Raw genomic sequence first — 26,760 nt, forward strand, 5'->3', positions numbered from 1 at the left:
AATATTTCGAATGTATTTGCGCAACATTGTCACCCCAGAGCACTTTTACAATGTACTAATATGGAATTTGTCTATGTAGGCCTATTACGGTTTTGGTATTTAAAGATAGATAATTAGTTAGCTATTTATGCTAATTCGCGAATAACTAGCATTATCGAACGTCGACACGTCAGGCGTCCTGTTTACACATGTAAACTATATTTACATTTCGAATTTCTACTCCAAACTGTAGTAATTACATCTACACAGTCTAGGGAAGCTGGCCAAATAGTCTGATCAAAGATAAAATGCATTTTGAGAGCTCGCCAGCATGTAATGTAATGTAATGTAAGGCATTGCATTGGAAATGAATGGGGTTGTACACGATGCTACAGTGTAAACATGTGACGATCACTGAACACACACAACATATAATTATGAAAAGACCATACAGTTAGTATCTTTAGACCCTTAAGATTATAATATCACCACGTGAAATCAAAAGATAAAGTTGAAGTTTATGTTTTATGCATTAACAATAAGCCTGTTTTTTAATTGCTAAATGCATTAACCCTGGGGGTCATTATTTACCTGTTGTGTCACGTTATGTTAATTTGTTATGTTATTCACTATGTTTCAATAGTGAATGTGTAGTACTAGGATATCATTAGTCTTATGTGTGTTATTCCTGGTAATATTGCAATTATATGTAGTTTAACCTGTAATGCTCGCTCAATGCAGTGCTCGTTTAATACTGTGCTGTGTCATTTCACTGTTTTGCTCCAGGCGTTGCAGCAGAGGGACGACCACTGGCACCAGCGGCGGCAGCGGGCTCAGCAGCGGCGGCGGAAGCGGTGGCAGTGGCAGTGCCAGCGTCAGCGACAGCGCCGGGCCGGCGGTGGATCGTCCTCCGACAGCAGCAACTGTGGTGCCTACAGGCCAGGTGCCGACAGCAGCAGCAAAGGTGGCGGTGACACTGGCAGCAGCACCGGCTGTGGCAGCATCGGTGCCTGTTCTGCCAGCGCCGTTACGGCTACTGGCGCCATTACCGCCTGCCCCCTCAGCTGCTGTCCTGGCCGTACCACCAACAGCTGCTGCAGCTGCAACAGGACCTTTTCGTGCTACACAGCCTCTCCTCCTGGACCTCTCACTGCCCCAACAGACTGTGAGGGTGCTCCCCATCCCTAACCCCCCCCAACGCTCCCTCGGACAACGCCAGCCCCACACGTCCTCCCTCTGCCGCTGGCCGCCGCACATCACGCCGGCCCTCAGGTGCCTGCACTGCAGCTGCTGGACAGGACAGCAAGGACAACAAGCAGTGCAGGCAGCACCTCCTGCTCAGCCTGTCTCTTCATACAAAACTGAATGGGCGAGGAGGAAGAGGGCTGAGCAGAGGGCAGCGGCACAGACAGGGACAGTCACCGACAGACACACCCGCTACGGTACATTTTTGTTCTGCCGTGGCGGGTAAGAGTGTGGAGGCCTGGCTGAGGGAGATGAAGGGGAGGGACCAGGGTCGAGCCCCAGACTGATTTAGCACTCTTGCTTGGGCAGGTGTATATAGTTGTTTGCAGTGGGGACCACAAGGACCGGGACCTTGCCGCGGTGTGGAGGCTTTCAACAAACACCGGTCCATCCACCCTGCCACAACTCTTCTACAGCACACTGACACTATTTAAGAAAAAAAATGCTGTGTGTGCTCCTCCTTGATGTGCTGTTGTTGTTCTGCACCTGTGCTTTGACACCTCACACTGTCTATGCTGTCACCTGTGCTTTGACACCTTGCACTGCCTTTGCTGTCACCTGTGCTGTGACACCTTACACTGCCTACTGCCTACTATGTTGTTGTTGATGTGCTGTGTACTGTACAAAAAAAACCTAATTGTATGCCATGTGTATTCCTCCCTGATGTGCTGCTGTTCTAAACCAGGTTGTTGTTGCTCTGTACCTGTGCACCACCTGTGCTTTGACACCTTGCACTGCCTATGATGTTATGGATGTGCTGTGTAAAACAAAAAATAACTAATTGTATGTCTTGTGCGTTCCCCCCTGATGTGCTGCTGTGGTTCTGCAATTATATGTGCTGTTGTTGTTCTGCACCTGTGCTTTGACACCTTACACTGCCTATGCTGTTGTTGATGGATGTGCTGTGAAAAAAAACAGAATTGTATGCCATGTCTGTTCCTCCCTGACAGGTCGCTGTTCTAAACCAGGTTATTGGTGTTCTTCACCTGTGCTTTGACACCTTACACTGCCTATGCAGTCACCTGTGCATTGACACCTTACACTGCCTATGCTGTCACCTGTGCATTGACACCTTACACTGCCTATGCTGTCACCTGTGCATTGACACCTTACACTGCCTATGCTGTCACCTGTGCTTTGATACCTTACATTGCCTATGTTGTGATTGATGTGCTGTGTAAAAAAATAATAGTAATAATTCTATGTGATGTGTGTTCCCCCTGATATGCTGTTGTTATTCTGCACCTGTGCTTTGACACCTTACACTGCCCTGTGTTCTTATTGATGTGTGTGCTGTGTAAAACTGGCCATGCACCCTTCCAGGGGCCAGTAGCAGATCCAGATCCAGCCGAGCCAGTGGCTGGGACCAGTTATTTCCAGGCCCAAGCTGTTGTTTGACCCCTTTTTACTGAGGATTCTATTTCATGGACCTTTATTATGCATTAATTCAGTCATATGACTTCATATTTCTAATAAATTGTGTTGTTATATACTGTTATCATTGTTGTCGTGTCCTATGAAACAAATAAGATCCTATATCAATTTTAAAGCAATAAACAGTGTTTATATAGATAATAATAATAATAATACGTGTTTATATAGCTAATCATAATAACAATGATCATATTTATTGTATAATTTAGTGGAATTAACACAGGAGATAAAAAGACATACTGTAAATGAAAAATATATTTATTGCATTAACTATAGGTTCAACACAACATATTTAATCATTGTAATAATTAGAACATGTATATAAGGTTTCCATATTATACATGCGCCGATTTTACAGTAGGCTTCCATCGGGATTCGAACCTGCGACTAGGAGTGCAATTGCATGCTAACCACACGTCTTAGGTCACGTTTTTATGTTAAGTGCGCATGCGCGCACATAGCGCGGGAAAAGAGAAGAATGCTTGGGGTCTTTTGCGCAGGGGCCATGCTAATCTTCTCTGTATCGATCCAATTTTAGTAGGTGTGCTGCCGTAGCGAGCACATCTTGGCAAGTTCTCACCTCAGCATATATACCCCGCCTCAGCCCAAGCGCTGTCTGTCACGGTGGGTGCTGAGGGGCAAGAAAACCCAGGCCCAGGAAAGGGTATCAGCTAATGCAGATGAAAGCCTGTATGTGGCCAGCTAGCCAGAGTGCTCCAAACACTGCACATTGACATTGAAGGCCAAAACTTTAGCCAGAACAAATGTCCAGGTGCACAAAAGGCCCTAACTTTAGCCAGAACAAATGTCCAGGTGGAAAAAAGAGGCGGGGCCTTGTTCTCCGGCCAGGCCGGCGTGGGTGGTCTCCAGGCCTCGTTTGTCATTCTTCTCGACGGCCTGGCCTGTGCCAATGCCTAGAGACAAGCAGCCTAAGCCCTGAAGTGGAAAGTGCAGGAATGCGGAGCAAAGCATCGCAGACAAACACAGTGTCCTCCTCGTTAGTATAGTGGTGAGTATCCCCGCCTGTCACGCGGGAGACCGGGGTTCGATTCCCCGACGGGGAGATGCTTCAGCTTTTTGGATTCCACTCTGTCCCTTCTTCTTTGCATTAGGAAAACACTAGAGTAAACAGTATGCTGCATTGGCCGGGAATCGAACCCGGGCCTCCCGCGTGGCAGGCGAGAATTCTACCACTGAACCACCAATGCTTGCATGTGTTCACGCAGGGCAGCCGATAGCTTTTGCAGTGGCGGCAGCTGCACTGCGATAATGGGAGCGCCAGCCAGGTGCAGTGAAGTTTGTGGCGGTGAGGAACAGAAAAGCCCGGAAACGCCGCTGCCAAGGCCAAGCGCAGGTTCCACCGAGATTTGAACTCGGATCGCTGGATTCAAAGTCCAGAGTGCTAACCATTACACCATGGAACCGAGAGCGAGAGCTTGACAGGTGCAGCAAACCCAACCCGCGTAGAGCCCCTTTTTCTTCTTGATGCAGCTGTCGTGGAAACCTGAGGGAGGCACATCGGTGATGGTGGATGTTTGTTCTGCAACCCTAGGCCTCATTCCATCCCCACTCTATGGTCCTGCCTTGGGGATTCCAAAACCCTAACCCTAACCCTAGTTTCTTTGCCTGGTTTGTTAGTAGAAGGCAAAATGGTAGATGAGGGAGCTTGGTCATGCTTGCAGAGGACCTTGGCCATGCTTGCAGTGACCTTGGCCACATTTTCAAGTTTTCAGGCATCATTTGAGGGCCCTGTCTGCTTTCGGTCACACAACCCTAAGCCTTAAGCGAACCCTAGGCAAAATATGGAACGCTTCACGAATTTGCGTGTCATCCTTTGGTGGGGTCAAGCAGATTTAACAGTGAAAGTTGTTTTACTCTTTTTGAATAATCAAGCTGAGCCGACAAGATGGGGTTGTCTACGGTAATTCCCTTAGTGAGAACAGCTGCACTTAATTTTCATGCATCATAACAATAGAAGCTGGGCCTGAAGTTGCCCTAGATGAAGACGACCGAGATCAAGACATGCAAGTTTACCTGCACAAGTTCACCGAGCAAAGGCAACCGACAAAGACACCACACGCTGTTAACACATATTTCCTTTGCCTGGGTTGTCATAAGAAGACAGAAAGGTACACAAGGGGTCTTGGACATGTCGCTAGTGACTTGTGGCTTCATTTACACACAGCAACACAGATGAGACGAGAGACAAAGAGGAAGTTGAGTAATGACCTCAGCTGAGCTCTGAGATCACCCTGCTCACTAAAAGATGGAAAGCAGAATCAGTTATTTTTAAAATGTACAGAAAAACTCAGTGATATTTTCCATGAGTGTGAGAACAGTGAAGAAGACATTCACAGATGGTTTGTAGTCAACATTAGCAAAATGACCTTTGCCAACAACTAAGTCACAAGAGTGACCGTCAGTGTAACCTGCTCTGCAACTCAGGATGAAGATCTTTATGATTATCCCACTCCTCTTCTCAGGTAAAGTTTAGTAACAATCATGCTGATCAGAGGATATAATATATATATATATATATATATATATATATATATATATATATATATATATATATATATATATATTTAGGTTCACAATCAATTATGTTGTATGTTTTTTGTTTCTGTTTATGCAGTTTCAGTGCCTGCTCAAGAGCGTTTTGTTGGTGGCAATGCTGTTAGGCTGACAGCAATCTCTGGAGGTGGCATTCTTATCAAGTGCAATTATGAACATAAATATGCAGCTAACAGAACATTCTTCTGTAAGGGTGATCAGAATAATTGTTTGAACAAACCCTTTGATCAACATGTTGAACAAAACAAGTTACTGGTGCTGATGAATAAGCTCACAACAAAGGATTCGGGGGAATATTCTTGTCTATTGAAACAGACAGAAATAAGTCATACTATCACCACATTCAATTTGGAGGTGAAAGAGGGTGAGACATTTTTCTATTCAAATGAAGGCCAATTTCGCATTCCAGTGCATAATCTTTGTTTTGATGACATCAGAAGATGCTTTAATGTTTGTCTATGAATGTTCTACATATAGTATATGCAATGTGAAATATTAATTGAAGAATATCATGCTATTAATAGATCCATGTTGTGGCCATACCATCAAAAAGACTGTTCATGTGGGTGAGAATGCTGTGATCATTTGCAAGTACTCTGACAACAACCAGGGGAAAGTGAAGTACTTATACAAGCGACACAGTACTGGCAGATTATCTGAATGTGTTTCCTCTGATTCATCACAACGACCAACAAAATATCCCCTAATTGATGAGAGAGTTGACAAACGAACATTCAATGTCACCATCTGGAAGCTGTCTTTAGATGATTCTGGAATCTACTGGTGTGGGGTGTCAACTGGTGGAACCACTGGCAGCATTAGTCTCATTACAGAAGTTCAACTGCATGTCTTTGGTGAGTGAATGTGCTGCTCACACACTCACACACTACTCTTCAAATGTGGACTCACAAAAAGCTGTTGAATATTGACAGAATGGTTGATTTTTTTTTTGGTGTAAACTTCACAACTACCACTTGAATGCAGTGAGAGAGAGAGAGAGAGAGAGAGAGAGAGAGAGAGAGAGAGAGAGAGAGAGAGAGAGAGAGAGAGAGAAACAAACACATAAACACAACTAATTTCAGATTTTACTTCCAGATCCAAACCAACATACTTCACCAAAAGCCATTTTGCCTACTACAACACCTACAAGGCCCCCTACCTTGTTTGACCTGCCTTCAAATGGTAATTGTAAAGAAGGATAGGGTGGGGAAGTTATTTCATGAGCCCCCTACTGATGGGATTCTCCATACTCCCTAAAAATATTAGAACAATTATATACTTTTTTACATTGAAAAAATGAGTGGAATGGTTTCAATATGCTTTTGAGTATGAGGTGTTTTTGTCGCATGGTGAGAAGGGCAATTGCTTATAATGTCTCCAGTTTCGGTGCAACATCTACCGTTCAACATGCACATTTTTCATTACATGGCACGTCATCTTCTGTAATGATGATAACCTTTCTGTAATTGGTGCTGTGTTACAACTCAAGAGGTCAACCTTAATGTTACTGTGATGAAAGGCACATTTTTACCAGATGACCAGTGTCCACAACAATAAATATTGGTCAATAGGTTTGCTGATATAGCCTCATAATATATTTTCTTTTTCTGGAAACTTGGTCTATGGGATTTTACATGTAAACTGCTCTCCAATGGGAATAAAACTAGGGGCAGCTTTTCCCTCTCCCTTTCAGGTTTCTGTACAGTATCCAAACACAAACATGTTGTATTTTTAAAGTACTTGTTGGTTCTAGGCAGCACTGTCCTTTCTGCAGTGTCTGTGTTTCTGGCGGTGCTGGTGACTGGAATGATAGTCATGACCTTTATATGGAAAAGGAAGAAGGGTGAGTGTCAATTCCCTCTGTGTCAACTTTAGCATGTGTCATCATCACACTGAAAAGTCAAGCATAAGTACAAGGAAACACACACACACCCACACCCACACCCACACACACACACCAACTGGACTTACAAAATAAAGTTGAGATCTCAATTGCCTTATATGAACTTTTGTTTGAGAGGAGCTGGTAAAGGGAGAGTTGGATATTGTTCTTAGCAGTCTTCTGTAATAAACTCCGGGTTCACTATGAGCGGTGTTGGTGCTTCATTTTATGTGTGGAGACCCTGAGCAAGCCACTGATGTGGTTTGGTGCAGTTTTGGACAATATTACAGGTTTAAAAAAAACGCTATTTGAGAAGTGTTTAGTTCACTGCCCTTAGCTAATTCACTTTTTTGTGATTTGGGGCTATAAAGTACACAAGTAGAAGCCCTGTACTGCTTGATCAACAAAAATATTGTCTCCACAGTTTATTTGATGTGTTTCCATGCAGAAGGTCAATTTTCGCTGGAGTTAGACTTGAATTATTTTTTTCATTGTAGAATGAAGCACTCAGAGAAACAGTCATCATCAGCAGCTATTTTGTACTTCAGCTTTTCTCCTTCCTTCCTATAATTAATGTTTGCCTCTTCTGAGAATAACACATCCCATTATAGCTTTCTTACATGACCATTACAGCTTTTGAACAAAAGGTGAAAAACTGATTCTGTTTTTTTTTTCACTTAGTGGAGGACGTGAGTGTGAGTGTGTGTGTGTTCTCTCAAAAATGTTGCATGGCAACGTGCTGCTCACATCACTTAAGTCAGGAAACTCCAGTTGAAACAATGTAATTAAACGGATTATATCGCTAAAATTCACTCGCATCGCGTCCGGTTAGGACAAGATGTGAGCTGCAGGGTGAGATCCAAATCACCAGCAGATCAGGCAGGGTTTACCCAGCCTATATATTTTCTTAAATTTGGCAATATAATTCTCAAGACCATTGTAGCAGCATTATATGTCATCATTTTTTTTTCCCTCCACAGGACATGTTGCAAATGGAAAATCTGGTGAATACAAGGCTGTAAGAAAACTATTTGATTAACAGACAGTACATTTACATATATATTTATTTATATATATATATATATATATATATATATATATATATATATATATAACGAAAAATCAAACAAATACACAAACTAGCAAAAAATATTATTTGGCACTGTACTGATGTTATTTGTGTGTTTCTGTTTGATTTCAGCCGCCCCAGCAAGAATCTGTCAATGAGGAGATTAATAACCCATCTGACCCCAGCTGCAGTGCCATTGGTTCTCCAGACAGCCCTGACTATGCCACCATCACCTTCCACAAGGGGGCAGACCAACAGACACAATCCAGCTCTGCTGGTACTCCCAGAGAAGGGATCACCAGTGAATATGCTACCATCCAACCACACTGATACCAGTGATCACCAGTGAATATGCTACCATCCAACCACACTGATACTCTCAGATAAGTGATCACCAGTGAATATGCTACCATCCAACCACACTGATACTCTCAGATAAGTGATCACCAGTGAATATGCTACCATCCAACCACACTGATACTCTCAGATAAGTAATCAAAAGGGAATATGCTACCATCCAACCACACTGATACTCTCAGATAAGTGATCAAAAGGGAATATGCTACCATCCAAACACACTGAGAACCATTTTCTCTGTCTGATTTGTTCTTCTATTTCCTTCTACAGTACATAGCATTTGCATGTCACTTGAACATGATGTGTTTTTAGTAGCTGAAATGTATCTTCGGACCTAACACTTAGACGTCAATCAATAGCTGGAGTGCATCTTTAATAATGTTTTGCTCATTGGACTTGATCAAAAACATGTCTGCGTCGTTTTCATTTTTCAATTGTTGTAAAGCACAACTGTGCTGAGTATAACTTTATGTATTTTAACAGTTTGATTTCCTTTAGATAATCTCTGTATTAAAATATCATATTTGTGAAATGTAAAACAATTTGATATTGTTGTTTGGTTCCCAAACTTTTAACAGGCATGTACCCCCTGAGACATTATAGATCTTCCCGAGTACCCCCACACCACCAATTGTTAACAACACGTTTTTAACTATTATTAATATTCATTCGTATCAATTTTGTCACAGACAGATCTCACACACATTAGGCCTACAGCACATGTCCAAGATCTCATTAAAGCTATTGTTAACTTTTCACATATTTATAACAAGTATTGCTTTTCATAAATTAACATTGTATATTTTCTTAACTTCTCTGCTGTAAAGTAATAATTAAAAAGGAAGCACATTAACCCTTTCATGCGCAACGTCCACATGCGTGGACAGTAACTTTAATTCTGTTTTCTACTTATTTATCATGTTGATATACACCAATCCACTTCAGGGCAGTTTTAGTAGGTCCTTGGCAATATATTAACAATATGTATCATCTTATATTTGGAATATTGACTGCTTGATGACATCATCAATTCAACATGAGTGACAGTAATGGCAATATGCTGAATGCTCCAGGCATATCTGTAAAAAGCTAGTACTCAAGAAGGCAAAATCATGTAAAAAAAAAATATTATGCTGTACAGGAGAGTGTGTTGAACAACTCTATCTTTTCAGAAATTAAATCGGATGTAAAATAGAGTTTGTAGACCCTAAAAAGCAACTGTCCACGTATGTGGACGTTGCGCAACAGAGGAGTTAAATGGCCAAAAATTAGATTTTGTAACTAGGACTTTTTTTTTTTTTTTTTTTTTCAAATATGATTTTAATTGCTTTAAATTACAAAGAAACACACATTTGGTAAACATATTTATAAATAATGACCTAATTACATGTGGTAATGCCAAGGTGGTATGGTAATATGGGGGTAGTAGAGGGTTGGGTGGGTAGTAGAGGGGTGGGTATGAGAGTACTAGAGGTGTGGGTGGATTAGTAGTAGAGGGGTGGGTAGTATGGATGTAGTAGAGGGGTGATTGGGTAGTGGTGGTAGTAGAGGTGGGTAATATGGGGGTAGTAGAGGGGTGGGTGAGGGTCGGTGAGCAATAATGGGGTAGTAGAGGGGTTGGGCGGGTAGTATGGAGGTAGTAGAGAGGTGGGTGGGTAGTATGGGGGTAGTAGAGGGCTGGGTGGGTAGTATGGAGGAAGTAGAGGGCCATAGTTTCCACATTTTCTGTCATTACATTTTATTCTTTTTTACCCCTTTGTTGCGCACTGTCCACATACGTGGACAATAACATAACTTCTATATAAAAGCATATTTTTAAAAAATTCCAACTGATTTTCAATATTGGGCTCATATAGAGTAATAAAATCAATACTAAAAAAATCTAGACACTTTTTTTCATAATGCGTGCATGAAAGGGTTAACAATAGTTAAACTAAATTGGAGTAGGCCTAAACCACACAGAATAGGCCACCTCTCCACCCACGTCACCAATCAATGTGAGGGATGTGCCTGTTCTTGCATAATGCGGCGATGTTAGGCCGAATTGGTGACAGTTTCAGTCTTCGATAATTTTCAACAAACAGTCTGTACTCTTAAGGCAGACCAACGCTGAGAATCCAGTCTCGCATAATAAATACGTTGTAGCAAATGGCATCAACGTCTTAATAGCTCGGTTTGTCTGGACCGGATAGGCTGCCCGCAAACTAACCCAGACATCTGTCACTGTCTTCTGACCGAACTCTGATAGTTTTAGTTTGCTATGATAGTGTCTTGACCTGAAAAGCTTGTCCCGACAGCAGGTGACAGCAGCTCCTTTGACGTTTCTGTTGTTGCTGCGTGAACCCGTTGCGTTTCAGCGTTTTTTCTTTGTCAAATAGGCTAGTCGTAGTTTACGTGCGACAAATAGCAACATTTATTATGACGCCGAGCTGTAATCAGCGCTGCAACAGGCTGCTGTAAAGCTCTACTTTACCATCTCTGTCTCCACTCTCCAATATTTAGTTAATGCGGAGAAAATACATTTTTAATGTGCAGTGCAAATGCGGAAGTTAAGTTACCTCCGTGGGATATAAAAAACGTTTGGAAAGGCATATGATTTTGATATTTTTTCACGTACCCCCTGAAATCGGTCCACGTACCCCAGTTTGACAACCACTGCCCTAAATATCACACTTAATGCACGTTTTTCCAAAATTGAGGGCCCTTTCGAGAGTCAAGAGACATTTAGTACAGACTTTAAATTGTTTACACATGCTTATTATGAGTTGATCTTCCACCCTAGAAAATTTGGGGAGGCTAGGGAACATATTTGTCAAGATATTAATGCCCAGACATGGCATGTGTTTTTCAAGCTGTAAAAATGAAAGAATTTCAAGGTCTAAAAAAGATATGAAGACAGATGATTTCCACAGAAATATTTCACATGCCTTGGTTTTAGGACCCATTGATGATATACACAAAGTTTGAACAAAATCTGAGACGGTGCAGCAACAATCTTATCTGATTTGACACGGAATGACCCTGGTACTTGTATGAAAGTTTTTTTTTTTTTTTTTTTGCAGAAGCAAAAGATGAGATATATCCTTCTCTCTGTAATGAAGTGCATTGTTCCCCATTCATTTTGAGTCACTTTACCATGTTCTGCCTCAAATAAGCAATTTTTAGATGTTCAAGGCTCCAGGGTAGCACACTGGTCACACTGCTATGCCTAAAAGTCTAACTGTGTAGACCCTTTGTGTGACATATTCTTATTCTTTCTCAACAAATCCATGCTGTCTCTTCTTGGCCGCTTGATCTCGTTCTCTCGACCCACCCCTCCATTCTGTGGTTGTGCATGAATCAAAACAGTCATTCCAGGGTTGCTGCTGCGCAGTGTCTTCTTGTGTTTTCTTTCTTCTGATATTAGTAATTAGGGGTGGCACGGTTTTTGAAAAATGCTCCGAACCGTGTGGTTTGCATGTCACGGTTTGGAGTGTGTGTTCGTCGTACGGTCCTACGGTTCAGGCTAGTTATGGCATGCGCATTTGATTCCCATGTGACGACGTGTTTCCCTTACGTGCAAGAGTAGGAGTATGGAGTTTTGAGTGCTGCGCGCAAGGTTTTAGAAATGGCAAGTGCGAGAGATCATCCCTAGCGTGGTCAAACTGATGCACCTGACCCTGCTCGGGTGGAAGCATGTTCTTCCGCAACTGTAGACTATGCGTGCAACTTTACCAAACAGTAGAAGTAAACTCATTCTCCTTGGCCCGCTCTCGTGCGCGCTCAATGGACACCCGCCCTCGACATGCACATTAATCCAAATAGAACATTCACAATCGTGTACGCAATGACGCACAGAAGACGATTAGCTAAATTACTGTTAAAAACGGTTAGCATCATTAAAAGGCTATGCTGCAGATATTTTATAAAAAACTCTTGCATTCAAGTTGACTGACCATCTCAATACCAATGTTTTCAACTCCAAGGCTTAAAAGGGCCTGTCCCAAGGAGAAAAAGTATTAGCTTACCTTGAAACTAAAACACATGGTGGGAAACTGAACAGTCCAACCAGTAGAGTATGATGAGCTTAGCCTGCTACTTTGTTTACAATATTTTGAGGCTTCAGCCAGACAGCTGAATGTAAGAGGTGGAGTTATAATGAATAGTAGGCTATAATCTGCATAAAGTTTGCTGTTATGAATATCAGACATGTCAGTATATACAATGTATAAATAATTACATAATGTGTGTGTGTTTCAAATAAAGACAAGCTTTACATCTTGTTAAAAAATCATTCACACTAGGCTATATGAAAGGAGAGCGATAAAGGCGATGCAATGAAAAATATGGGTGGACGACCTATAGTTTGTGCTGGTGCACCATCCCTGCCAAATAAATGAAAAGATTGTTGAAATCATCAATGTCTTCCCTCTTGCTTTATCAAAATCTCAACTGAAGCTTAAAGTTTCCTCATGAAATAATGTGCTTTATGTAAAGTCAAATTCAGTTTGTGCATTATTACATGATAACTATTCTCTAAATACTCTAGCCTAATTGTGGATGATTAAGCTATATGCTGAAATATGTTTCTGGAGTGTTAAAGAGTAAAAGAAAAAATAACAACAACAACCGTACCGAACCGAAAACCGTGACCCTAAACCGTGATACGAACCGAACCGTAGATTTTGTGAACCGTGCCACCCCTATTAGTAATGCATTATGATAAAAAATGTGTATCTACTTTATGTGCCACCAGAGTCCTAGAGACACACTTACTCGGTGGAGACTCTGCCTACTCTGGTTCTGGTATCTCTGACTAATGATTGTGGTGCTTTAAAAAAAAATAAAAAATAAAGAGTAAATGTAACAATGTAAGAAGTTAGTCAAAGGCCATGTTGTTGTTGTATTGCGTTCTCTATAGACAAAGCAGGCATGTAGAGTGGCCCTTTCATCCCACGGTAAAAGAGTCCAACCGCTGTGGATGTGTGTGTGGCAAAGGCAAAGTGTGAGTAAACTAATGGATGTGGAGAGATACACGTTCAAATACAATATTGAGATTATGAAAACATATGTAGAAAGTCAAAAAGTCTAAAGCTCTATTTAGGTAAAAACACATGACAAACAGTCATAACTTCATACACCTGTTGATGAGGGCAGAGAAAAAGAGGAAGGGGGTTCAAGAAGTCAGTTGTACTGTGAGATCACCCCACCCATGTGCAGCTATTTTAGAACATTTCAGATGTACTGTATCACAGCGTCTCACTGTGTGTCAGTGTGAGGGCTATTAGAGCACATGCTAATTGTGTTTCTTTACCGTTTTTCTATTGGAGGAGTGTATGAATTTACTCCATCACAGGTGGTGATGGGGTCGAGTGCTCATGTCAGGCTTTCCTGCATGAGTTGATGTTGTCTATGACTGCTGGGGTGATATATTATTTAATTATTGCGCACATCCCAATTATGGCACTATCTACAGTATTTTTGGAGTTGTTTAAATGCATTGAATATGTGTGTATATATGTGTATATATTTGGATATCTTTACTCCTTTACCCCAGTCAGTGGTTTAGACCTGTACAGCTCAGAATGAAGCTGTATTCTCACTTTTCTCTTCTTAGGTAGATACATGCACATGTCTGTACAGTTATCATCATGTTAGAAATTGGAAATGTTATCCCAAGTCACTTTCAGATGTAGGTATAAGTCTGCAAGTTATGTGCTTATCAAGATGTTAGGCCGTATATCATCATTGTCACCCTATCTGTGGCTAGGGTAGAATACTGTATTGAATAACTCTGATTACAGCAATTAAAAAAATTTAACAGCCATACACCGCCATCATGAACAACAGTACCAGTGTACACACACACACACACACACACACACACACACACACACACACACTCAGAATTTTGTTGAAACCACAGGGCTAGATGAGCTCAACTGTAGGCAGACGCAGAGCCACAGGACAGCACAGAGAGGTGAGGGGGAAGTACTTGCTATAATATATAATGTTGTATTGAATGTTTACTACAAATGGAATAGTTTTAGATATGTGTACCATTCAGTAATGTTATCATCAATTGAGTGATTGTCACATAACTCTACCACTCTACATCCACCCCATCATAAAGCAGTCCAGAGGGATAGAGAAAGAGGAAGGTGGTTAAAGATCTCAGTCATGCTGTAAGATCACACCGCCCACTGACAAATGTGAAAGGAGAAACAGCTATGCTAGAACACTTTAGATGTAGCGGGTCACCGTGTCTCGATGTTTGAATGTGTGAGAGTGTTTATCTACACATAAATAGAATGACTTGGATTACCATTTGAGTTGAGCAGTGACTGACACCTGCTACACAAGTCAGGATGAAAGTTCTTCTGATTCTTATGATCTCAGGTAGATGCAAGCACATTCATTTCTTATTCAGTTAAGATCATGCTAGCAACTGGGATTGTTATGGAGAAGTTCTATTCATTTTTATGCATTTTTTTTAGGTTTTGCTGAGTTGACCCTTGCTCAGGCTCAAGGTATAAAACTGATTGCTTTCACTGGAGGGGGCATCATTGTCAAGTGTGTTTATAATACAGGCTATGAAAGAAATATGAAGTCCTTCTGTAAGGGCAATGATAACTGCAAATATGACCAAAAATCTCAAAACACAGACAAACGATTCACACTGTACGATACAAATAACCATCACTTCTTAGTATTGATGAGAAGCCTCACAGAAAAGGACTCTGGGAAATACCAATGTTTAGTGGAACTGAGTCAGGGCATTCATAAAAACACCACATTCAATTTGGAGGTGAAAAAAGGTTAGAACATTTTATTGTGGCTATATTTTTTTTATTTACACAGCAAGAAAGATACATATTAATCCTAATTTGAATTATCCATTAACAGATCCATGTTGTGGACAAGTCATTACACAGTCTGGTAATGTGAATGAGACAATTGAGGTCAGTTGTAAGTACCCTAGCAGCGTGAGAGGGAACAGCAAGTCCTTTTACAAACAGCACCCTATTATCCTCTCTGAAGGCACTACCTCTAAATCACCACAACAGCCAGCAAAACTAAGCATAGTTGATGACAGCAGAACAGAAGCATTTCAAGTGACTATCAGGAGGCTAACACTGGCTGATGCTGGAGTCTACTGGTGTGGAGTAGGAACTGGTGGGAATACTGGCAGCATTAACCTCATCACAGAAGTTCAACTCCACGTCATTGGTGAGTGAATGTGTTGAATACAGACACTGACCTGAAATGCCGAGCTGATGCATGTTCTGAGCACCCTTATGGAAACTTTGTGGTTTCACCCACAGATGGTCTGAAGTAGCACTTCCCTTTTCTTCACTCTCAGAGACGCTCATACTGTAACGTGTCTTTCTGACATCTCTCCATCTCTCTCTTTCTATCTCTCTCTAGAGCTGTCATTCTACACAGTCAAATTACTGCTGATTAAAACTCTTATCACTGTTATAATTATGGCAAAAGGTTTCTAGTTATTGTTTTATAATTTCTGCTCTCTTTCCTTCTTTCCCTTCACCTAAACATGTGACTTTAACATGTAGTAAGTAAATAATGTCTAACAAGTATGTGCAAAAGGAAAGTTTTGTATTAAGCAGCTCAGGTGAGCCTTTTTTCAGATCCAAACCACCAGACTTCTCCAAGAACTTCACCATACCCAAGATCCTCCGACAATCTGGCATCATCTCAACCTGCCAATCTCTCTACAGCTGGTGAGAACTGCTCAAACTGTGTACACCACAGATGCATCTAGTTCAACTGTTGGACAACAGTTAGGCTATTCCACAAACATGAGATAACAATACTGCCACGCTGTTTCTCTATTTTCACAGTGAACTGTCAACTCAAACATTTTACACATATATAACAGTAAGGTTTCATAAATAAAATTCCAGGCGACCATGTCCCGCTCATAGTATCTTTAACGTTGGTGGTGTTGGTGACTGGCTTGGGAGGAGTCACACTGTACGTCTATAAGAAGAGGAAGGCTCAGGGTGAGTCTCGCCTCTAAGACAAGGGCTGAACCAACACTCCAACGCCCCCCCCCCCCCCCCCCCCCCCCGCCATACACACACACACACACACACACACATGCAGTCATGCATATACCCGTAATTTCCCGACTATTAGCCGCGGCTTATACATTGATTTTGCAATTTTTTTTCCGTTATGAGGTTAATACAGGGGGGCAGTTAATATGGTGTTAATATGGCTTTGTTTCTTTTAACTTGCATAAAACACTGTCCTGCGGCTTATACACAATGCGGTTTATATGCGGGAAATTACTGTACACATGTTTTAGAGAAGGACTGTGAATAAAGTATTATGTGCTTTGAGTCATGCTAAACAACACCCCTCAGCTGTTCTTAAATCATTAGATTATACTGCTTCTTCTGTTAACACTTATAGCAATGACTCATTTTTGCCCTCTGGTGGTTGGAATTGCTTTTCTTTTGCAACATTCTTGTCTCCATAGGGCATACCTCATCTACAGCTGTTGGACACCAAAGAGTAAGAAATCCATTAAAAAAAACAAATACATATATTAAAGTGTAACTGCACCCTTAAATATGTTTTTTGAGCTGTTGATTGATTGAAATTACTACACTATTACTAGGGTTGGGCACCCGAAACACGGTTCTAGTATGGAACCGGTGCCGACGCAAACGGTAGTAACCATACCGAATAACAACGTGAATTTCGGTGCCTCATTTCGGCGCTTCATTTAAATGGCTTTTTTTTTTTTTTTTGCTTAAATACGATGCAACACTGCACGTCATGCGCCATATCTAACTTCTTGCTCTGATAGCACTACATCCAGATAAAGTTAGCCAACATAAACATAGATGCTTAAAGCAGAGGGTTGTAGCACATACCGTAGATTTGTGGACAGTGTTCGAGAGCTCACGTGAGCCCATTTCAAGTAGCTCTTGTCAAAATCTCGCCGTACACAAAAGGCTATGAAACAACATCAACAGTATAGCCTACTTTACTCAATAACCTTGCTAATGAGCTAACTGGGATCTATTTGAAATGTTATCAGCAAACTGTAATGTGAAAATGTAGTTTCACGTGTGTTCCTTACAACATAATTACATTACATTATTTTTTATATGCATGAGGCCAATATAGGCCTAGTATCACAATGAATATGAAGATCACGCTAAATGTTAGCTTGCAAAACCATAAATATGCAGGTTACAAACATAACTCTGCGTTGATATCCCTGAGCTGTCAAACAGGCTAACCATCTCTGGCGTAGGTATCGCTAATTAAGCTGCTCATACAGGGGTAGCCCATGTTAGGGCATGTGCTACTAGTTGCTTTTTTTTTTCTTTTTTTTTTTTTTTAAATGCCTGCGCTGGGAATCAAAACACTTCAACATCAGCACATGTAACATGTTTAAAACTGTTCCGTGTCATGAGGGAAGACATATTTCTTGAAGCATTTGGGAACACACTGAATGAACTTGAAAGTCCCTCAACGTTACTTAGAAATGCATTTGACCTGGCAGTTCTATGACGAGCCATTTTAACTTGGCCTACCTTATAGCAAGCCACCTAGGCCTATATTGGATGAACATGAAAGCAGAGCTTACCATTGTGTGTGCACCCATGGCAAGCTGTTTTAACATTTAAATATATTATGCATAGAAGCAATGAGATATTGATAGTAAATTGAGTATAACAGTTCAATTTCATATTTTGTGTGTGTTTTTTTTTTATTATTATGGGGTAACCATATCTTGTTGGAGTGAACATATAAGGAGCTAAATATAAGATAAGATGCATACAACACAGCTAATGCCGGAAACAAATGAGGTACGTGAACAGCCTTGGATATAGCCTATTCATGCATGCTAGACCATTTCATTGTAAAAAAAAAAAAAAAAACATACCGTTTCAGGCACCGTTTTGGCACCGGCACCGTTTTAAAAGTATCAATTTGGCACCGGTATCGGATAAAACCCAAACGATACCCAACCCTAACTATTACCAGGGTTAATATTGACAAAAATCGTGTTTCCCGAGAAAAGTAACATTTTGAATGATTTTTCCGAAATGTGAAGTGGGTGGACTCATGGGGTGCAGTTACACTTTAAATGAAGTGGTCGTTATGCTGGTAGCTGGGTAATCCTGTCGGTTGTTATGGTGTGATGTTGACAAACAGTTTGAGTAATATATGTTCATTCACAGATAGTTAAACACATAGATATATAGACATTGCATGTCAATAGATATTAAATTGACAACAGAAAAAACACTGTGGTACTAATCATGGAGACTGGTTATAATTTTTGCTGATATACTGACTATACGATTGTCATAGAGGATGCTTCTGATGTATTTTCAGCCGCCTCAGAGAGATTGTGTCTATGAAGAGATCAATGATCCAGATGGTCCATCTGACCCCAGCTCCAGTGCCATTGGTTCTCCAGACAGCCCTGACTACGCCACCGTCACCTTCCACAAGGGGGCAGACCAACAGACACAATCCAGCTCTGCTGGTACTCCCAGAGAAGTGATCACCAGTGAATATGCTACCATCCAACCACACTGATACCAGTGATCACCAGTGAATATGCTACCATCCAACCACACTGATACCAGTGATCACCAGTGAATATGCTACCATCCAACCACACTGATACTCTCATATAAGTGATCACCAGTGAATATGCTACCATCCAACCACACTGATACTCTCAGATAAGTGATCACCAGTGAATATGCTACCATCCAACCACACTGATACTCTCATATAAGTGATCACCAGTGAATATGCTACCATCCAACCACACTGATGACCATTTTGCTTTTCTTACTTTTCTTACTCTTTTATATTCTTTCATCTGTATGCCTTTCTTTGTATTACCTCCACCAAGAAGGTCATGTTTTCATTGGGGTTTGCTTGTATGTTTGTCTGTTTGTTTGTCAGCAAGATAACTCAACATGTTATGGATGGATTTCGATGCAATTTACAGGAAAGGTCTGAAATGACTCAAGGAAGAAGCCATTAAATTTTAGGAGTGATCCGGATCACCGTTTGGATCCAGGAGGCGGTTATGTTCTCGCTTGGCGGAGGTCTGTGCTCTCGGAATGCTTTTCAAGTTGCTTCTGGTTTTCATTGTGTTAAGCTAAAAATACGGGATGAACTGTAAGAATACTGTATTGAGTATTGTCTGGATTTGTTGTTACATGAAGATACTCCAGTAACACTGATTGGCATGCAACTCTTGTCCAGTAAATGTGACAGTATTTATGATTGTATTATTTCACTTATATAGTTATGTTTAATATACAAGGCATAAGGATAAACAATACCATGTCAACAGCCTTTTGTTTTTTTTTTCCTATGTGATTCTTTTGGGGTCATTCCCAGCTGCCATCATTGGGCCCCTTGAGCAAGGTACTTAACCCCTGGGTTGTTCCAGGGACACTGGTACCCTTGCAATATAATTTGCATTGTAAGTTAAAAGTGTCTGCTAAATGTGAATGTGAATTATATAAATATATGAATAATATAAAAAACGCTTTTGCTTGCGTACTTTTTTTGTCATCAACACAGAGCCACCAATTAGTGGATCTCAAAGTTAAAATCCAATAAATTATTAAATGGATAAAATACACATGTACAATGCATTAGGGGTGTATTAGGGAGAAATTCTGTGAAGTAACTAATTATCTAAAAGCTTATGGATGTTTGGGTATTGATTTTGAGGATAAAGTCAATAAACCTTATCCCTATGTTGTGTGTGTGTGTGCGCATAGTGTGTATGCATTCATGTGTGTGCTTCCCATACTCTGCCTGTGAAAACTCCTTGAACCACACTGCTAGTTGACTATACGCAAGGAAGGTGGTTTCCACAGAGAACTGAGAAGCATACTCTTGTTTACATGCATTGTTCATGGAGCTCACCAAAGACAATGACATTTAGACACAAGGTGTTTCATACCACGCTACTGGGACCACAAACACACACGTAAAAAAAACATACTGACAACAATGTGTGTGATTTTTGTATGAATGTAATTGCGACTGCAGACATAGAGGGTTATGCTGTAGTGTGGACGAGGCAGATCGAACACCGGAGAATCTTTGCCTGTATTTTTTATGAGCTAGTCAAGGGTGATCGTATAACTGAACATGGTAGTCTTGATCGTCACCCTGTCTTTTCTTCTCTCAGGTCAGTTTTCATTAAACCAGTTCTGCAGCATTTACTGAAAATGTTATACTTAATCTGTTGGTCATGTTGTATGAATTCATGGCATCATAACATTCATAATAGTAGATTATTTTTTCATTTAATTATTATTATTATTATTATTATTTAGATTATTATAGATTTAATGGCAAAATCGTTTATTCCTTTCATCATTGTTTTCATTTGTGAATTGTCTTATCTGACCTCCTGTGTTGTTTTTTTATCTTAAATTATTTATTTTACGTATTACCTCTCGAGAGCAGCAGCTACAGCAGTTGATGCAATGTGTGTGAACGGGACAGAGGGAGAGAGTGTGGTCATCCACTGCCCGTTGCCCAAACCCTACCTAGCTAACACCTGGCCAAAGTACCTGACCAATGGACAAAACATCACTCTTGTCCGGAGCAAAGGGGGCGTTCTGTGGACCTCTCAGAGCCGCTTCTCAATCTTTGATGATGGCGAGAAGGACATTTTTGATGTGACAATCAGGGAGCTGACAGTGGAAGATTCCGGGCTCTACAATTGCGGAGTGGAGACAGGTCTGGTGCCTGAATTCACACAGGTCCAGCTGTTTGTAGAAGCAGGTGAGTGTTGAGAGTGTGTGTGTGTGTGTGTGTGTGTGTGTGTGTGTGTGTCTGATTTAGTTGCATTTAATTGAGGACATATACAGTATCTGTGCAAGTGATATTGAATACAACAACATGAACATTCTATTTTTATGGATTATGCTACATATGGTGAATACAAAGTCATTTCTAATGTTGGGGGGTGGTAGGTTTACCTTGGGCAGTACACTGTAAGGCATTTGACATGATGAAGATAAGATACCCTCCTTCACTGTCTTAGGTGTGACCAAGAGACCTGGTTGGTCCACACAAGTCACCACTATTTCCACTGTCACCACTGAATTCATGTTGTGGGAAGACTCTGCCAGGAATCTAACTCGAGGTAAACTTCCTCTCTGTGTGTTTAAATATTGTGACTGTAATATCAGTATTGATGCACAAGATGGCAGTATTGCTTCTTGAGGATAAAACCACAGGACAAACCCTCTTGGTGTCACAGAAGTTAGCCTTAGCATGCTATAATTTAGCAAGCATCCAGTGAGCTCTCTCTCTCTCTCTCTCTCTCTCTCTCTCTCTCTCTCTCTCTCTCTCTCTCTCTCTCTCTCTCTCTCTCTCTCTCTCTCATTCCTCAGCATCCGTGCTAGCCATGATTTTGGTGGCCACTGGTGTCATGTGTATGATCGGTTTTGTTGTTGTGCTGTACCTCAGTTTTGGGTGCAGACAAATTGGTGAGTATGGCACACATATGTCCTTCCATGCTAATAGTTACTAATAGCTAATAGAAATTATTCTTAGTCTATCTACTCTTTCTATGTCAAAACTTGATGTAATCAGCCTCCCTCATCAATCTACACACAATAGCCCAACACTCCACACAAAAAAAAAGGTGTTTAGAGTGTTTTGTGAATTTATAGACTGAAATAAAACACATTTGAAAGGGTCTGAATATGTCCCGGTTGCACTGTATACCCACTGAAGATCTATGTTGTCTTTTGGCCTACAGTTCCACACAATAGTTTGAACCCGCCTGAGAGACACAGGTCATTCCCTGCTGATGAGGTCAGTACATTTGTTGACATCAAGTAAATTTGAGCTACAAAGTCTCGCTTAACATTGTGTGTGACCACAAAGTGATCACAAAGTCCTATAGATATAGATTATAGAATATATAATATAGATTTATACTGTTATTTTGAGTCTAGTTATATCCCAGTGTACAACTTCCCTAAAAGGGAAGCCGGATCAAAACATGGCTATCTAAAAGGGAAATAAATTAAGTGAAATGTCATTTATTAATGTGACCACTTTCGCAAGAATAGGACTACAGGAAACAGTGCTAAATGTCAATACAGATGTGGTGTGGGCGAGAGGGATTATTATCAATAGATCTGGACATAGAAAAAGCAATATCTTGCCACAGTTTATGTTTAAAATAGAATAATAAAAACAGATAAAGTATGAAGTCAAGGTTTGTGAGTTGTGAGTTACGAGTTAGTGAGTTGCGAGTTGTAAAACAGTGCCAAATGCAACTGCAACAATACATGGGAGTTCACAGCTCTGCACTGTCAAGGGCCTATTCAGAGAACCGAGGTCATGGTTAGATGATTCATCAGATTGTTTAAGACACAGCCATGTTTGGAATGAGCTGACATCATCTCAGATTGGACAACCCTTATTGGACTAGCCAGGAAAGAGGAAGTGGAAGAGAAACTAGAGTCAAGTCCTAAGTGGTCATAAGTCATCACGGTCAGTTTGAGGGAAGTTGTTTACTCGATTCATGCAAAGACTTTAGGCAAATATGAGTAATAATGTTATCACTTGAATAAAAGTGAATAACGAGACATAGCACATTGGTCCGTGTATGCTTCGTTCATTTGATATTCAATTGAGAATCCAAAATCAAAAAATCAAAAAATCACTTGTTATTTCATTATTTGTTTATAAATGTGATACGAAGAAGCAAATAACGCTTTGTTTTACAGACTTTTGATTTCATGGTCAGATCAAAAGTAGAACATTTAAAAAACGGACTCAGGGCTAACTGATTTTGATATTTATTTTTTTCCGATTGCTGTGACCAGGAAGTCCATTCAAAGTCACTTCCTTGGTCTTTCAGTGCTCAGTGTTGCCAATTTAGTGACTTATTTGTTGCTAGCTTTAGCGACTTTTGGCAATTTTAGCGACAGAAAATATTGTCTGGCAAACCAGAATCTGCGCGACTTTGCGCAACTCAGTGTCATCGTTGAATCGTCAGAAAATCATCTCCCTTCTCGTGCCTGTTTTCTTGAACATTGCATTCGCCCAAATCGTTGCTCCATGATTATAGAAGTAGCCTGATTAGTCTGTAGTAGCCTAGGCTATCAGGCCATGTTATTGCATGGAAGTAGGCTACAGTGGGTTGACACACTGACGGTTTGACGCCGAAACGCGTTTGTTTTTTTAGGCATGGTGCTACAATAAAGAATAAAAAGATAACGAGTGAGTGCGGTACTGAAGTGGCCACTTAATTCACGCACATTGAATTGTATTACAACTTATCGCCACGAGGTGGCAGTTTAAGTCAGCTGTAGCATTGCCCCGGTGTTATGTTTGTATGTCTGCTTTTCCCCAACTACTGGTTTCTGTGCGCATGCTCGCGTTGCTCACAACAGCTGCAGGAGTTTTCTGTGCCATCACTACACTACAACCACTCGGACGAAAGACATGTGAAATATAGGCTATGGGCTATTTTAGCAAAAAGTGGACCACAACTTCATTCACAAGCAGAGCAAACAATATTAGAAAAACCTAGATTGTCAGCTGAAGGGACGTTTAAATAGCCTATAGCCTTGGCTAACCATAGTCTTTAGGATAAATTGTGTATAGCCTATGGCAGTGTTTTTCAACCACTGTGCCGTGGCACACTAGTGTGCCGTGACACATTGCTAGGTGTGCCGTGGGAAATTATCCAATTTCAAAGTGGTCTAAAAAAGAGTGAATAGAAATATTTTTTTTTGTGTTCATTTGATTCCTATTCAAGACACTTTGACAAGAATGACTTGATATCATTAATGCGGGCTACAGATTTTTATTTAATTTAATTTTCCATAAAATTTCATTTTATTTAACATTTTCGGCTGGTTGTGTGCCTCAGGATTTTTTCAATGAAAAAAGTGTGCCTTGGCTCAAAAAAGGTTGAAAAACACTGGCCTATGGTAAAGTTATATTCGGACTGGTCTGACAGAAGCAGCAGCTGGCAATTGGAAGTCAATAAATAATTTCCGGGGTCACAGCAATCGGAAAAACATAAATATCAAAATCAATTTTGTCCCTAAGTCATTTTTTTTAAATGTTCTACTTTTGATCTGACCACGAAATCGAAAGTCTGATAAACAAAGCGTTAATTGCTTCTTCGTATCACATTCATAAACACATAATGAAATAACAAGTCATTTTTGTATTTTTTGATTTTTGATTCTCAATCGAATATCAAATGAACGAAGCATACACGGACCCACATTATTTGATTAAATACTATTTTCATTTGGTTTGAATATTTGTTGCCCATGTCCCTCTTCATGTTAGGAGTGATGAGGCCGTAATACTTGAGGAAACTGAATAGAGTGAATTGATCATGAGTTTGCATAGTTCATTTTAATCACAATTGCATTCTTTCTTTTTTACTTTTGATGTTCTCTTTATCTTTCTTTCTATATCTCTCTTTTTACTCCTCTCTATCTATCAATCTATCTTGCTCTCTCTCTCTCTTGCTCTCTCTCTATCTTATGTTTTATCACCACCATGTTGATGACTATCAGATCAGTTGCTATGCTGAGTTTTGTCCAGCGGTGGAGGTAGACTCTCCAGTGGGTGCCCAGAGCCGGCGTGTCAGTCCGGTCTACCAGAACCTCATCCACCCCACCAGCTCTGTCCCACCTGAGGCCCTCTACCACGGCCTGGACCTCCAGGCCATCAAGACCCTCTCCGTCTATGGGAACATACAACCTAGGGGCTAGCGTATGAAACAAAGGCTTATCACCATCACCATCATCATCATTATCATCATCATCCTCATCATATGAAGGCGTTTTACTTTCATGTAAATGGGAATCTACAACCTATAGACTGGTGTATCAAACAAAGGCTTAATCACCATCTCCATCATCATTATCCTAATCGTCATCCTATGAAGGCGTTTTACTTTCATGTAAATGGGAACCTACAACATAGGGCTGGCATATTAATCAAAGGCTTCATCACCATCATCATCATCATCATCATCATTATCCTTATCATCATTATCATCATGCTAGGTATTTTACATTAATTTAAATGGGAACCCACAACCTAGGTGCTGGTGTATGAAACAAAGGCTACATCACCATCATCTGCATCATTATCCTCATCATCAACATCCTGTGAAGGCATTTTACATTTACTTTTATACAAACCTTCCTATTCTTCCTACTTATTAAGGCCAACGATACACTCTGGGAGCCTGGGCTGGTGTATAAATCAAAGACTCATCATACTCATACTTAAACCTTTGGCTGACACTTTCATCCAAAGTCACTGGCATCCCTTATCAGGTCCAGTCCTACAGGATTCCAATCAGATTTTGGAACCAAAATTCTATAGAATTCCAATAGCAAAAATCCTATAAGACTGTCAAAGAAAAAAAAAATCTGATTGGAGTCCTATAATCAGATTTTAGGATCCTATTGATTCCAAAATCTGATCGGAATCTGATTAGAATCCTATAGGACTTTTTGATAGGGGATATGTCAAATATCTAAAGCTCAGGCTCCTCAAAGCAACTGTGCCTTGCCCAAACACACGCAATGCAATGTACAACTTTTCTGGCTATACCGCAAGCTAGCCCACTACACTATCACTGCCAGCATTATACTTCAGACTTTCCTTTGTAGTCATTTTCATGTTTAGCTCCGTGCTAAGCTTTCAACTCAAGGTCACCAAGATACTCTGGGAACCTATTTTCATATCAAGGCCTTTTTTAAATGTGTATTTTCCTACGCTTCCCTATTTCCCTATTTCCCTATTTCATTTTATAAGTATATTTTTTGGGGCTTTTATGCCTTTAATCAGATAAGACAGTATAGAGACAGACAGGAAGTGAGTAGGAGAGAGAGTTGGGGTGGGATCCGGAAAGGACCACGGGGCGGGAATTGAACCCGTGTCTCCGCAGTGCAGGTGCCACAGCCATTTGTGCCACGGCTAGGGCCCGTTTCCCTGTTTCTGGACTGTTCAACATGTCTGCTTGGTTCTACCGTCCCGTTGCAGGGGATGTGTGACACAACTCATTCCATTCCTTTATGATTTCTAATGTTTTTTTTGTTTCCTTTTATCCCCATAAAATAACAATAAACAGCAAGCAGGACTGAAGTTGTTTGTGATTTCTTAAACACAACACAACATAGAGAGAAGCTGGGACAAGTAGGGA

The 26,760-nt window shown here is 40.7% G+C and overlaps 1 protein-coding gene, 2 non-coding genes and 1 pseudogene across 3 annotated transcripts; 2 read left to right on the forward strand and 2 right to left on the reverse strand.

Annotated features, from left to right (window-relative positions):
• Positions 1-3,125: 3,125 nt before the first annotated feature.
• Positions 3,126-3,220, reverse strand: LOC134095957 (U6 spliceosomal RNA; annotated as a pseudogene).
• Positions 3,221-3,650: 430 nt separating this feature from the next.
• On the forward strand, positions 3,651-3,722 carry trnad-guc (transfer RNA aspartic acid (anticodon GUC)). Its single transcript has one exon. It is a non-coding gene; the product is annotated as a tRNA-Asp (tRNA).
• Positions 3,723-4,010: 288 nt separating this feature from the next.
• trnaq-uug (transfer RNA glutamine (anticodon UUG)) lies at positions 4,011-4,082 on the reverse strand. The gene has a single exon. It is a non-coding gene; the product is annotated as a tRNA-Gln (tRNA).
• Positions 4,083-14,777: 10,695 nt separating this feature from the next.
• LOC134076845 (CMRF35-like molecule 8) lies at positions 14,778-19,109 on the forward strand. The gene is made up of 7 exons (XM_062532106.1): positions 14,778-14,918; positions 15,017-15,337; positions 15,426-15,749; positions 16,169-16,261; positions 16,445-16,543; positions 17,026-17,060; positions 18,903-19,109. Exons 1-7 carry the CDS (start codon positions 14,888-14,890, stop codon positions 19,107-19,109), a joined length of 1,110 nt encoding a protein of 369 aa, XP_062388090.1. The 5' UTR covers positions 14,778-14,887.
• Positions 19,110-26,760: the final 7,651 nt, after the last annotated feature.

The sequence above is a fragment of the Sardina pilchardus genome, chromosome 1 (assembly GCF_963854185.1).
Source record: "Sardina pilchardus chromosome 1, fSarPil1.1, whole genome shotgun sequence".
In the NCBI taxonomy this organism is placed as follows: domain Eukaryota; kingdom Metazoa; phylum Chordata; class Actinopteri; order Clupeiformes; family Clupeidae; genus Sardina; species Sardina pilchardus.